Source organism: Abramis brama, assembly GCF_963993115.1.
Source record: "Abramis brama genome assembly, chromosome: 7".
Taxonomy (NCBI): domain Eukaryota; kingdom Metazoa; phylum Chordata; class Actinopteri; order Cypriniformes; family Leuciscidae; genus Abramis; species Abramis brama.
In genome coordinates, this window is record NC_139969.1 from 30,634,913 (window position 1) to 30,648,264 (window position 13,352).

Sequence of the window (13,352 nt, forward strand, 5' to 3'; positions counted from 1 at the left end):
GTTTCCTTCACTTTCCATTTCCTTAAAAAAAAAAAAAAAAATCCTGACTTGACTTGTAATCTCAGTCCATCCACAATTAACAGGAAACCTCTCATCAAAACAGCTGCATAGTGGTAAAGGAAACGTTTTATGTTGTAAAAAGATATAACTAAATGTTTCTTTTTTCTTTTTTTTTTTCTTTTCTTTTCTTTTTGCCATTAATTGCCTTGTATTCACATTAACGCTTTATATTTAAATAAAAAAATGAGGCTATATTTACACCTCATCATAAGAATAGCAGGTATCACTTTCCAACCGGTTCTTATTACCATATTTTATAGAAACCATTGTTCCATATCATAAAACAATATTTAAAAATATCAAAATATAATTGATCTTAAAGACTTGCTTCTTGTTTCAAGCCACCCTCAAAACAAATGTTGGTCAATAATGCAATCACAGAAATACAATGACAGACATATGAATGTTACATCATATTTACTATTTGCACTCTAATTCAGTTTCGAATTCAACCATCAGCACTATTAACAGCAATTTCACATCTTTAAACATTTTCTGTGCATCATATTTTGGGATGAATATGATGCAAAGCTAACTTCCCTTTGTAAGCCCAGAAGTGAATGTGTGACTTAAAATAGCACACTGATAAAGTGAGACCTTCAGAAATGTACAGGAAAATGTTTTGACGATCACAATACACTTATGACAATACACTTATTGTCATAAGTGAATTGTGATTGTCAAAACATTTTAGTAACTAAACTGAATTGTATTAGGTTTAGTGACAACATGTTACAATGTTTACATGGTAGGCCTACGATTTCTGGTAGCTACGTTGTTTTTTTATTTATTACTTGACACAAATTTCACGATTTTAATTAAATAAAATTCTTATGATTTGGTTTAATATTGACTTATTTGGATAAATATTAGGTAGCCTACACAAGATAGGCGTTAAGTTTTCTCAAGAAAAAAAAAAAAACCTTACCTAATGCTGTAAACATACAGAGAGCCCTATCAGCTGGTAGCCTAAGGTTAAAAAGAACTCAAATTAAATATAATGCGCTTTTTTATTATATTAACAACTTTATTTAATGATATAAGTAAAAATATAATAAATATGTAATATAGTACACATTTTTGCAAAATACTCTCTATAGCTCATTTTTTCTAGCCAACTAACGTGCTATATGGTCATTAAATGGCTTTCCTGAGGTAAATGTTATGTGACATAATTATTCTCCAGCTGTTTTATTGACCCCTTTCCCCGGATGAAAAACACTGATTGATCGATATTATGTATGAGGAATATACATTTCGGTAAGTTGTACTGTATCTTTCAACAGTGTTCGTGTTTATTTACTAGCTAGTATGATCGGTTCAAGTGCAGCTATAGGGATCTTTCATGTCACATTTACAAGCGCCAAAACGGTATTTATTGTTTGACTTTCATAATAAAATTGACAGAATCTGAGAACTGAGTTTTTTTATGTAACCTGCTCTGTCTATTCTGTCGGTCTCCGTGTCCTCTTTGCTTCGCGTTTTTTCTGTGTGTGAGAAAATGGATGTGTGGCCTGAGAGCGTGTGAAAAGTGTCAATCGCGTGAGTCTGCGGTGAATGCGCGAGAGTGTGCAGCTCTCTATTCCTGAGTGTGCATTTTAATGTGATTTTATTTTCAAGCACAAGAAGACGCAAGAGGACTCGTTTCAGCACTCGCGCTGTGCACGGTTTTCTTTGTGCACACAACCAAAGCGTGAATTGAGTTCTCTATGCATCTTCTTGCACTTGAGCTGCCCTAAATGGAAATTCACTTCTTGTCTTTGCAAACCAAGTACACTTGAATCAGTGACAAACATTAGTCGTCACTAATCTGACGCAAAACTTGCGGTAACATACAAATCCGTTTGGGAAAACAATTTCAGAGTCAGTCGGAATAAAATCAAATGTAACAATTTATTATGTCAGGTAAATGTATCATGCCAATTTCATAATCAGTTCTAAGATAATAAATTCAAAACATCAAATGCTCTGGAATAAAGAGAGAAGATGCGAACCTGCCATTATAAAATACATGATGCGGAGTGCCTGCATACACTCCGCATAACAGGCTAATTTGAGTTACAAATCGTCACGAGTCTTCTTCAGCATCTCCCTAAATACTCAGACCAAGATAGACACCTCTTTTCAAATTTAAATTAATCACCATCCCAGACTTACTGGAGACAGAGGTTGGTTTACATGGGGACACACCCACAGCAGTTAACAAGATATCTAAACTCTCCACACCTCATTACCTTTTTGGTTTACTTCTGTGGGAATGAGACCTTTGTACCAGTCGCACTGAGACATTTCAAATTATTACAAACATGTATAATACTGTATGATAATTGTTCATATTAAACCACATAGATTTTTGGGTGAATTCAGGTAGGGATGGGTGAAGGGAATGATGTGTAAATTGGGAGGTGATCAACTCAAGTGTGATCCTGTCTCTAATGGGGATGGTAATATAGCAAGAGAGTTCAAATGTTAATTTCCTTTGTTTTCTCAGAGAGTACCCCTCTCTTCCAGTTCTTCCAGTTTCTCCAGTCATTTGTTTTAGGCAAAACAAAATCAAAAATGTTTACTTTCATGAGTCATCATGTATTTACGAGCTTGCAGCGGGAATCTCTTAAACATTCTTAGACTGAACTGAACACATTTCCAAAGACTGCAGCAGATTTTAAACACCGAATGTGGACACAGACTGAACGCAACTGTCTCTGGATCAGCGTGTTTGGGCATGAACAGTCGTAAGTATCAAATTACATTCATAATCGGCCTTACAGTCTTTAAGTGTGTCCCCGGCTTTAAGTAAGAATGAGAAGTTTAAAGCTTACAGGCTTCTGTACATCGGCCTACCACATCGTCCTTTGGGATTTCTAATGGTGCGTGTTCACTGGCATGGACCGAACGAAGCAGAGCGAGCATTTTCAGCTCATTCCTATGGAAGTTGAGCTTCACACTTGCGTGGTGCATTATTGGATTGACAGCGGAATGGAGAAAGAGAGAGCGGTAAAAGGATGGGCAGTTCAATTCAACTTTATGCAAATAACAAGCGAAAAACACAGTTTAACGCCTGTTTAAACCATATATGTATATGTAGATTCCACATTCGATCGCTCCAGACACGTCGGTGCGCTCGCCATCTTGGAACGGTGGGCATGCCTTTACTCACTGTAAAGTCAATGATGCCACAACATGGCACAGCTTCTGGTTGTGAAATGCAGAGATTTAAATTCCTGAAGAAATGGGATAACCTTATGTTGGTTTCTGTTTTTAACTCAATATTACAGGATTTTACTATGGTTTTTACTGTTTTTACTTTTACTGTGATAACTTTTAAATGTCATGTTAGCTGACACCTTCATCTTGTATCACCAGTAGTTAGTTTAGCAAAATCATCTGCTGAAGTGCATTGCAGATATAGATATTCATGCACGCGTCTAACTATGGTTGCAGATGCACAGTCAACTTGCTCTAGATTGTTGACGGACCAGGTTTGACCGTTCCAATATGGCAGACGGCTAACGTATAGCGGCCCTTATAAACAGCTGGTAATGAGTAATCTATATATATATATATATATATATATATATATATATATATATAGGCCTTATATACATATAGCTCTGGAGTTTATGCTGGATTTAGCACATAAATCATATTGTTTACACAGTGGACACTTTGCAGACCTGTTGGGGAACGAACTGAATAAAATACCTGCCGTGTAAACACAACACTAAAACACTTCCCCAAATCTAATAGAAGAGCTGAACAGGAGTGAATATACATATACCACACAACGTAGTGCCATGACACAGTATTAGATGGTGTGGGGAAGTGGTTGAAGAAACAATAATGTAATTGGTGTTGACAAGCGGGATAACATTCATATAATCAGCTCTGATAAGCGGATTATTATTTACCATCATGAGTGTTAAATGCAATTGAATGCCTAACAGAGGGGCAGGCAGCTTTCTGCTGGAGCTCTGTCAATATACACCAAGCGAACAGTGAAGTCAATGTTGTTTGCTTAAGCACATAAGAGACAGGCAGAAAAAAGAGCCCAATCAAGTCTTGCATGAAGCTCCTGTGTAGGCGTTAACAAATACTTTCTCGGTTATACGACCTAGTCTAAACCACTCGCTGATGAGGGGCGTGGTGACAAGTCTCTCAGCCATCAAATAGCAGCTCATTATACTCCTGTTGCACAGACAAAACATTAAGCACAAAAGAAGGAATTTCAATCTAGCAAAAGTATTCTGCGAAGACCATCCCTCTGCTAAGAAAATGTTCTGAATAGACACACCCTACACAAGCCCAAGATGATGCCAAACAAGCCCGAACAACTATAGGACAGTCTGCCTCTTATAGAATCATAAGCCAATTGGATGGCTACCACTATCTTTCCACTACTTAGCTACTTTCCACTACACTTTCTTAGCACCCCCATGGTAGACGAATAGCTGCTCCAAATGTATAGAATAGAGCTAGTTCTGTCCACATAAGCACACATCGTACAAATGGGGTACAGTGGGCATTTACTCGACCCTCCCTCCGTGGCTGGGTCAGGAGAGTTAAATACTTGAAGAGTTATAACCTGTGCTCATTTAGATGCACTTTACCCTCGCCTAGGGGTGAGTCTCACCATACAGCCGTCCGTCCCAAACTCCATATTAGCACTGTTAACTGAGAGAGCTTGACTAAATGTTTTTACCTGACTGGAATTGAAACTTGGAATCGAAAAGAATTGGAATCGATAAGCAATATCAGAAATCCAAATGATACCCAACCCAATGAACTAGTCATTTTAAAAAGCAAAAAGGTCCAGTTGAAGAATTACCTAAATGAGAATGCAAGGTTTAAATCAACATTTAGATTAGTTAAACATTGACATGTTCTAAAGGGCTGACGTTACAGCAGTTTTACAGCAGTTTTATGGTGGCACACCTTTCTTTATTTGTGTGACAACAAGAAAAGTGTCTGAAAAGGATGTAAAAGTTCATACTTTACTGTTATTATATAAATAACTATGAAAAAGGGGTGAGGGTGGAAGAGGAAAACTGGAAGAATTGTTAGTGAGGGTGAGATAACTGGATGTTTTTACACTTTGATGTTGTAATCAGGGAAAAATATGAGTATGATCCACATATTTATTAGTTAAAAATTCAAAGAGAAAACTACAGCACTTGCACTTCAAAAGAAATACACAATGTAATCAAATGGGGAACAAAGCTCCAGGATGGTTTCAAGCTTGGTTTTGAGTGTGCTCAAAATACATGAAATCCTGTATATTAAAAATGAGAAAAAGACAAATTAAATTATTGTGATTTATGCATTTATGTGAATATATAATATACTATATCCAATTACAGCCCACTGTTTTATGCAGTATGTTAAGTATGTTTGATTGCACCGTGATTAAATGCTAATTATAACCAAATACAAAGAAATATTCATAAAATTTGATGGGAAAGCTAATGAACAAAGTTTAAAAATCTGAAGAAGAAAAAAATAGCCTGTTATGGCTCTCAGATTTAAAAAGTGTTATGGTTTGTATTAATGCAGTGTACATATACTTACAATAAGAAAGCAGGCTCCTAATAGAACTGCTTTTATTTTCACATCCAAATCCATTGGAAATTGTAGGCCAAAGTTGTCTGCATCAGTAAATGCTTCTGCCTCAAATCCCGTCCACTGTTTGCTAATTCGACCAATCGCTGAGGACTCATCCAGTGACACCACCTGGCATCACATAAGCATGTGACTGTTAGTTTGATGAGCATCAGTTGCATTCACAAACATAAACATCTGTCATATTATTCTATACAATATACTGTACACTTCCCTAATTTTGGGGTCTCTTATGCTCATCAAGACTTCAAAAATACAGTAAAAACAGTACTATTATGGAAACATTATTACAATTATAACAGTATTAAACATTATTGAATGTTTTCTATTTTAATTTGCTTACTCCAGTCTTTAGTGTCACATGATCCTTCAGAAATTATTATAGTATGCTGATTTGTCAAAAATTATATATATATATATATATATATATATATATATATATATATATATATATATATATATATATATATTATTATTATTATTATTATTATTATTATCAGTGATGAAAATAATCGTTGTGCTGCTTAATATTTTTGTTGAAACCATGACACATTTTTTTCAGGATTGTTCAATGAATGAAAAGTACAGAAGAACATAATTTGAAATTTCTTTTGTAATTTGTATTTGTGGAAACTGTGAAGGGTTTTTTAGACATTTTTGATGGCTTAAAAGTTTAAAGGAACTGAATTTATTTAAACTAAAGATCTCTACTGCCACTTTTGATCAATTTATTTCAAATTAAATAAAGAATCCTTGCTGATTAAGAGTGTTATTTTCTTTAAATCTTACTGACCCCACACATTCTAACTGTTTTATATTATATTATATTATATTATATTATATTATATTATATTATATTATATTATATTATATTATATTATATTATATTATATTATATTATATTATATTTAGTGCCATGACATGATAATTGCTGTAATTTATAAACATACCTCAAAAATAACATCAGAACAACATTTGCAGTCACAGAACGGCCCCACAATCTTCAGAACGGGTTCTTTTCTCTCATTCTGAATAGTGAACTTCGGCAGGAAAGGATGCCAGCTTTGCATAACATAACCAATAGGGCTGCCCGGGGGACTCTGAACCTCCAGCTGAAATATATAGCAGTACTGACATTAAGATATTAAGACAGTAAGACATTAAGACATTAAGCAACATAGGTAGCAATATTTAAAATCATTAGTCCATTTATTTGATGTGGGTATACCAGAATTCAAAGCACGATGCAAAACAATGTGATGATACTTATGGTACAGTATACGTTGTGAAGTGGTCATGTTGTGTGGTATACTATACCTCTTGCAGACAGCAAGGGAAGCAACAACTACTGCAATTAAGGGGACGGGATAAAGTCACCACTTCCTGTCCCATGCTATTCTGGATATGCAGCAGGAAGGAGCGCACCGATCCACACAACATACGAGTACAGAAATCACTCTCCTCAGCAGCAAAAAACACTTGCTGCCCTAAGCTATTTTTCACCACATATTGATTTTTGGTCTCCCATCCCATTAAAACTGTGAGAGAAAAGAGCATTTGTGTTCATGTGACAGGGGTTTAGAAAAGTGTTTCTAGTGCAATTAATGTCTAAACATTACCTTCCATTAGTTCCACTTTCTGATGAACTAGAAGCTGGTCGACCTGTGATATGAAGCATTGTAGAACTGACATGAAAATAGTGATTGAATGTATTTTCACACAGTATATTTGTAAAAAGATACAATATACAAAACAGTTTGTATTCAGAATTGCTATTGCTTTCATTAAAAAAAAAAAAAACTGATTTATCCACCAGGGTCTTAAGGATTACTGTCACAATGGCTGTATGTGCTTTTTTGGAGCTTCAACATTTGGCACACAATCACATGCATTATATGGACTCACAGAGGTTGTTTTTCTAAAAAAGTTAATGTTCAGTTCATGTTTTTCTTAATTTGTGATCATCTAAAAAAAGAAAGTCATATAGGCTACATCTGGGATGTTGTTTTTGGGTAAATTATCCCTTACAGTATCACACCATACTATGGAAGCATATGGGTAGAAATATTCAAAATGAAATGTAATATGCAAAATGACAATGCAACATGTAAAATGGCAATGCATTTCTGTATTTAAATTTACATTTTCCATTACATTTGTGCAACGTTTGGTGCAAAATGAAAATGAAAATTCAATTATATAATTTACATTTGCCATTAAATTGAAGATATTTTTGCCAAATGAAAATGATTTTTTTTTTACAGAAATTATTAGATATGTTTAACATGTTCAAGCAAAAACTGTAGCAAAATGATCATTTAAATGTTATTTTTCTTAATTGCATTTACACTCACAGTTAAGACACTCACTGCGGGACATTTAATGAAAATGCAATCGCAAATGTAGCAAATTTCAATGTGCAAATTGAAATTGCATTCCGAGCCGAACACATCCCCAGCCTCTCCCACCCTGTCAATCACTGCGTAAAGTTGCCCCCCACCCAATGCAAAATGTCGGCAAAATAGGCTCAATCGTTTTTATTTTGTTTGTGCTGTAGGGCCTACATGTTTTTGTTTGTGCTGCTTCGTTTTTTTTTAGATATTAAAAGAATATGTATAGGTCATTCTATACACCTTTAGCAAGAATTGTTTCAAATGTATTTATTATTGAAATTTACTAGCTTCATTATGTAAATATTTTGGATTAAAAAAAAAAAAAAAAAAAAAAAAAACGTTATTCCTGAGAGAGTGCAAAAAAGTCCATGGCCCAGTTTCACAGACAGAGCTTAGATTAAGCCAGGATTAGGCCTTAGTTCAATTAGGACATTTACGTAGCTTTAATAAACATGACAAATGTGCATCTTGAGACAAAACAATGGCACTGAGATATGTCACTGCAAGATGCTTTCAGTTAAAACAGCTCAAACATGCATTTTAGTCTGGGACTAGCTTATGCCTTGTCTGTGAAATCGGGGGCATGTCTTTTTTTAGTTCAACCCAGAAGTACCATCAACGTGGTTCCCACAACAAAAACACAATAGGATTTTTTCATCGGCTTTAGCATTACTGCAGAAAGTGTATGATTCTGACACATTGTATTCATCATAATAATCTTAAAAAATTAAGAACTAACAAAGCTAAATGTAGACCATATACCAACTAAACCACAGTCACATGACTTCAATGTCACACCAATAAGCTTCCGACCCTTTCTTCTTTTCTTCTTTTCTTTTTTTTTTTTTTTTTTTTCCTGAACATTTGGGTTAGAATAGTTTGCAAGAGCAATTTATTGTGAGAGTTGAAATGCTCACTCCACTGAAATCATGAGTTATGCTGTTATTCACCTGGGTCAGGTACTCCAGACCCGGAGGACAGCCCAGGGGTCTGTCCGGGACTGGCATGACCATCGGGACTTGAGGTGGGACATAACCTGCAGCAGAAAAGAAAATGCTCACATTATGTGAACCCTATAAACACATTATTCATAAAGAAAAAAAAAACTCTTATCATTTTACCTGCTGGTGGTGTAGGATAAACTTCATTTCTTCCTGGATGAGGGTCAATGATGGTATATACTATGGTAGAAACAGAAAATCTCATTAATCAGCATGTGTAGTACACCTGAAGTACATGTTCAGACATGAAGTAAAAGAGAATGAAAACATTTCCCTAGAGGTAGACATTTGCCTGCCATGTTGATATAAGAAAATGTACCCATACTGTATGCACCCTTGTAACAAAAAAAAATACATAATTGTATTGAATGTGCACTTGCAGCATACTTCAAATCTTTAAAAGTATATTTTAAAAATGCAGGTAAGTAATAGCGTATTCAGACAGTTCAATGATAGTGATGATTATAGTTTTGTGCAACCAGGTAGTTGCTGAGTTCGGTTGCACATGGGAATAGTGTTTACGGAAGAGCACATACCACAGGATGAGCATGGTAAGTATCAGATGTGTATATCCACACAGGTGACACTGGAGACTTACAGGGAATATTACCTAAGGAATCTCGGAGATCGCTGGAGACATGCAAACCGAATTACTTTGGTAAGTAGAGCAGGCAAGGAGTCTGTATCCCTTTGCGAAGCCAGAAAAGGAGTGACTGAATGTGTGTCTTTATACTGGTCTGAGTGTGGTGCTGATGAGGAACGTCTCAGGTTACGACTGTAACCTTTGTTCCCGAGAACAGGTGTCTGAAACTACTATCAAATTACGGCAATCCTATTGACCGGCGACAGCCCATGACATCATCAACGTGCGACCCGGAAGTATATAAGGGCGCCTCGTAAACATGACATTCACCTTATCGTCTGAAGGGACTGTTTGGTAGGTAGGCCCCGAGGCATGCTAGAAAGACGCAGTGTCTCGTTCCCTGTTCTCAGGGAACATAGGTTACAGTTGCTAAGGGGAGAGCCATGCTAAGGGGAGAGCATACCCATTGGCAGTGACAACTGTCAGAACCAGCAAAATTCAAATGAAATGCCAGAACCACTCTGGGCTGTCAGTTACAGCACTCCCTACGGTCATAGCCCAAGCTATTCGCTTCACAGGAAAACCTCCATAAACTTTGTTTAATGGGCCTAGGCCAACAGCTTCAAATTTGAAGGGGTCCCTTCTAGGGAATGTGGCTAGGGAACCCAAAGGAGCCCCAGCCAATCACTATTCAGGGGAACATACTCACCCGAAATGCCACCAGGAAGGCCTGACCTGGCGTCACTTACATTGGACACTTCAGTCTGGCCAGCTTCCTGTCTGTCCGAAGACAGAGCCTCTGGACACTTGCCTTTAGGTAAGGCATCCAACCCGAGGGACTGTGAAGCTGACAGTGAACCACTCGGCCCAGATCTCAGAGACGGGGTATGCCGGAGAGCATGACTCAGCATAGTGCTTACAACCCTTGCTAGCGAGGGGAGTTTATCTGCTCGATCCACGGATCTACCCAGCGTTTGTGTTTCAAAACACTGGGGAGTACCTTGCCAAGCCAAACTACCTTGGTAAGTAGAGCAGGTAAGGAGTCTGTATCTATTTGCAAAGCCAGACAAGGAGTGACTGAAGGGCTGTGTTCGAAATCATCCCCTATACCATCATTCACTATTCCCTACATTACTCCATAATAGAGTTCACTTGAAGGAGTGGCTGAGTGAATTCGGACACTGAGTGCTTTTGTTAAGTTTGTGCTTGCTGTTCAATAATCATTTGAAACTTAGCATACTAGCAACTCCAGTAGTAAGATGAAAAGATTTATCTTGAACTCTGTCATATAAACTAGCATTAAACAATTTAATAATCATGTAAAAAGGAAAGTATACCTATATGATATTACACTGTAGCCACATTGGACCAGCAGTTTGGAAAATGGATGCATGGATGATTCCTATGGTCAGATACGGGAATTGATTTGGCACGTGACTCTCACAGTGCATTATGTGTATTCTCTAGCCGTTGAGCGTACATCGGTTGTACACACGTTACTATGGTGCATTGTGGGATTGAATGAGTGCACTCGGTAACGTCCACTATGGTTTCGCACACTACTTCAGATGGCTGTCCCCTCAAATAGTATCCTATTTAAGGATATAGGGGGGCGATTTCGGACACAGCCACAGGGTGTGCATAGAGTGTGGTGCTGATGAGGAACATGTGCAGGTGCAGGTGATTAGTAATCGGGTGTGTGACTGAAGAGACTGGTGTCTCCGTGACACTAGCTCCATTTAAAATAGAATATAGAATTCAGTAATAAGAACTCTTTTCAAAAGTGTGCTTTGTAAAAGTTAACTTTTCCTTCACAAGGGTAACCCCAATAAAATGTAGTTTTGACTATGAAGACTTGTTCATTTTACAAGATTGTCAAATGCAAGTGCAGATTGTCTTGATTTCATGTTAAATATTGTATATGGCTGCTGAATTCTCACCAGGTGCTACAGGCACATTGGCTGCAGGTACATTTGCTTCTCCTGTCTGACCTACATTTAAGAAGAATGCAAAAAAAAAAAAAAAAAATAGATCATTAAGTTATAAAACCAGAAAAGTGTCATGCCATCACAGTAACAATAAACTTCATTGGTTGCATTTTCTCAGGACTGTATCCTGGTAATCTCTCCAAGATCATTAACCAACATTCTGCCATCAAAAGTGCAGAACAGCTTAATGCAACACACTAAAACAACTTAAATAAATATAGAAAACAAGTATAATTTTTTATTTGCTCACTAGTGTGTAATGGAGTAATTACAATGGAGAACAAACAGGGCACATTGATGTAGTTTATAACAGCAGAAAAAGCCATACACCATATTGTTGCTACATCTTGACCTGAACAAGTTTAAGCTTATAACATTATGTCATTACATAACATTATAAGCACGTGTACATAGCTAAAAATAAGGCTGATGATGATCATATGCTTAGTTAGTCCAACATTCTCTGTAAATACTGGGGAAATGCAACTTGTCACCTCTGCAGTGCAAATATTTTTTTGCTGATAGTTGTATTGGCAAAAACCTACATAATGTATTATTATTCTAAGTGAATTTATTAAATTTAAGAATCTAAATGACTATAGATGTGAAAAATACTCTTAATTTCTTGATTTATTGTTCAACGTGTTATTTCAGAGTTTTCATATATTCTTTAAAATGAGCACTTTCTCTATTGTATTTTATTATAATAGATATTTAATGTTACCCCAAAACTTTGACAGGCAATGACTAGTAACATTGTGTCTAAAAATGTAAGTTACTCACTATTAACTTGATGCTTATTGAACCATTGTATGCAATAAAACAGTCGTCGTTGCCACAACATCATTATGGGTGAGTCATTGAATCATCCACTCAACTGATTAGTTTGAAAGCACTGATTCATTTAGTAACAGCACTAATGGTATATTACCAGACTTTGCATTGGATTAATTTAGAACTGTAACAAAGTGACTGGCAATAAAATGTATATTACTAAATATTAACCTCTTATTTATTGAATTTATTGAGTTTATTGAAGCAGTTTATTGAACTGTTGTATAAAAACAACCATGATGTTGGTCTGAATCAGCATCCTCTCGCTTGTTTAATATTCCTGACCGCTAAACTGTACATTGACCGTTGCAATGTGTCATGCACTTTTCATGAATTCAGATGGTTTTTATTAAAATGGTTAAACTATGGGTAATCACTTACCTTGCAAAACCATGATGAGAATTAATGTTTGTCTGAAATGAAACACAAATAGCAAGAAAACAATAGAATTTCATTGTGAGTTCCCATCCGTAATCTATGTGTTTGAGGCTGCCACTATAGCAAAGAAATGCAGTCTATTCACATTCAATGATAAACTAAATCTCAAAAGTTGACGGTTAGGCCAATAATTATTTAAACTACTTGCTGAGGTTTTACACAACAATAAAACATTGATCAAAACTGTGAGTAACATAAATTATTCATGTATTCTTTCACTAAATTTCCTGAGGGTGTCAATTGCCTGAAGGATGTAAGCGTATTGTGTTTCACAAAGAGCAATTACCACTATCTCTACATTTTTTCAAAGAGAAAAAGATAGAGATCACACTGTTATGTATATAATATTGGAACATAGCTATACACACTGACTTTTTTTAATTAATTTGTTTACGTGTTTTAAGTGATCGGAAGCATGGGACATGTATGTAAGGCACTC

At 36.1% G+C, this 13,352-nt stretch overlaps 1 protein-coding gene across 1 annotated transcript; it reads right to left on the minus strand.

Moving 5' to 3' along the window:
- Positions 1–5,265: 5,265 nt before the first annotated feature.
- LOC311087694 (phospholipid scramblase 1) lies at positions 5,266–12,871 on the minus strand. The gene is made up of 9 exons (XM_084121094.1): positions 12,857–12,871; positions 11,594–11,644; positions 9,191–9,250; positions 9,020–9,105; positions 7,296–7,338; positions 6,994–7,214; positions 6,627–6,788; positions 5,626–5,787; positions 5,266–5,329 (listed from the first exon to the last, which is right to left on the minus strand). The coding sequence occupies exons 1-9, from the start codon at positions 12,867–12,869 to the stop codon at positions 5,291–5,293; spliced, it is 837 nt and encodes a 278-aa protein (XP_083977220.1). The 5' UTR covers positions 12,870–12,871; the 3' UTR covers positions 5,266–5,290.
- Positions 12,872–13,352: the final 481 nt, after the last annotated feature.

What these genes read in the sequence shown, in the direction of transcription:
- LOC311087694 (XM_084121094.1), bottom strand. An exon ending in GAAAGTGGAACTAATGGAAG is followed by an intron (nt 7,215 to 7,295) that starts GTAATGTTTAGA and finishes TTTCTCTCACAG; the next exon opens with TTTTAATGGGATGGGAGACC. An exon ending in TAGGAGCCTGCTTTCTTATT is followed by an intron (nt 5,330 to 5,625) that starts GTAAGTATATGT and finishes TTTAATATACAG; the next exon opens with GATTTCATGTATTTTGAGCA.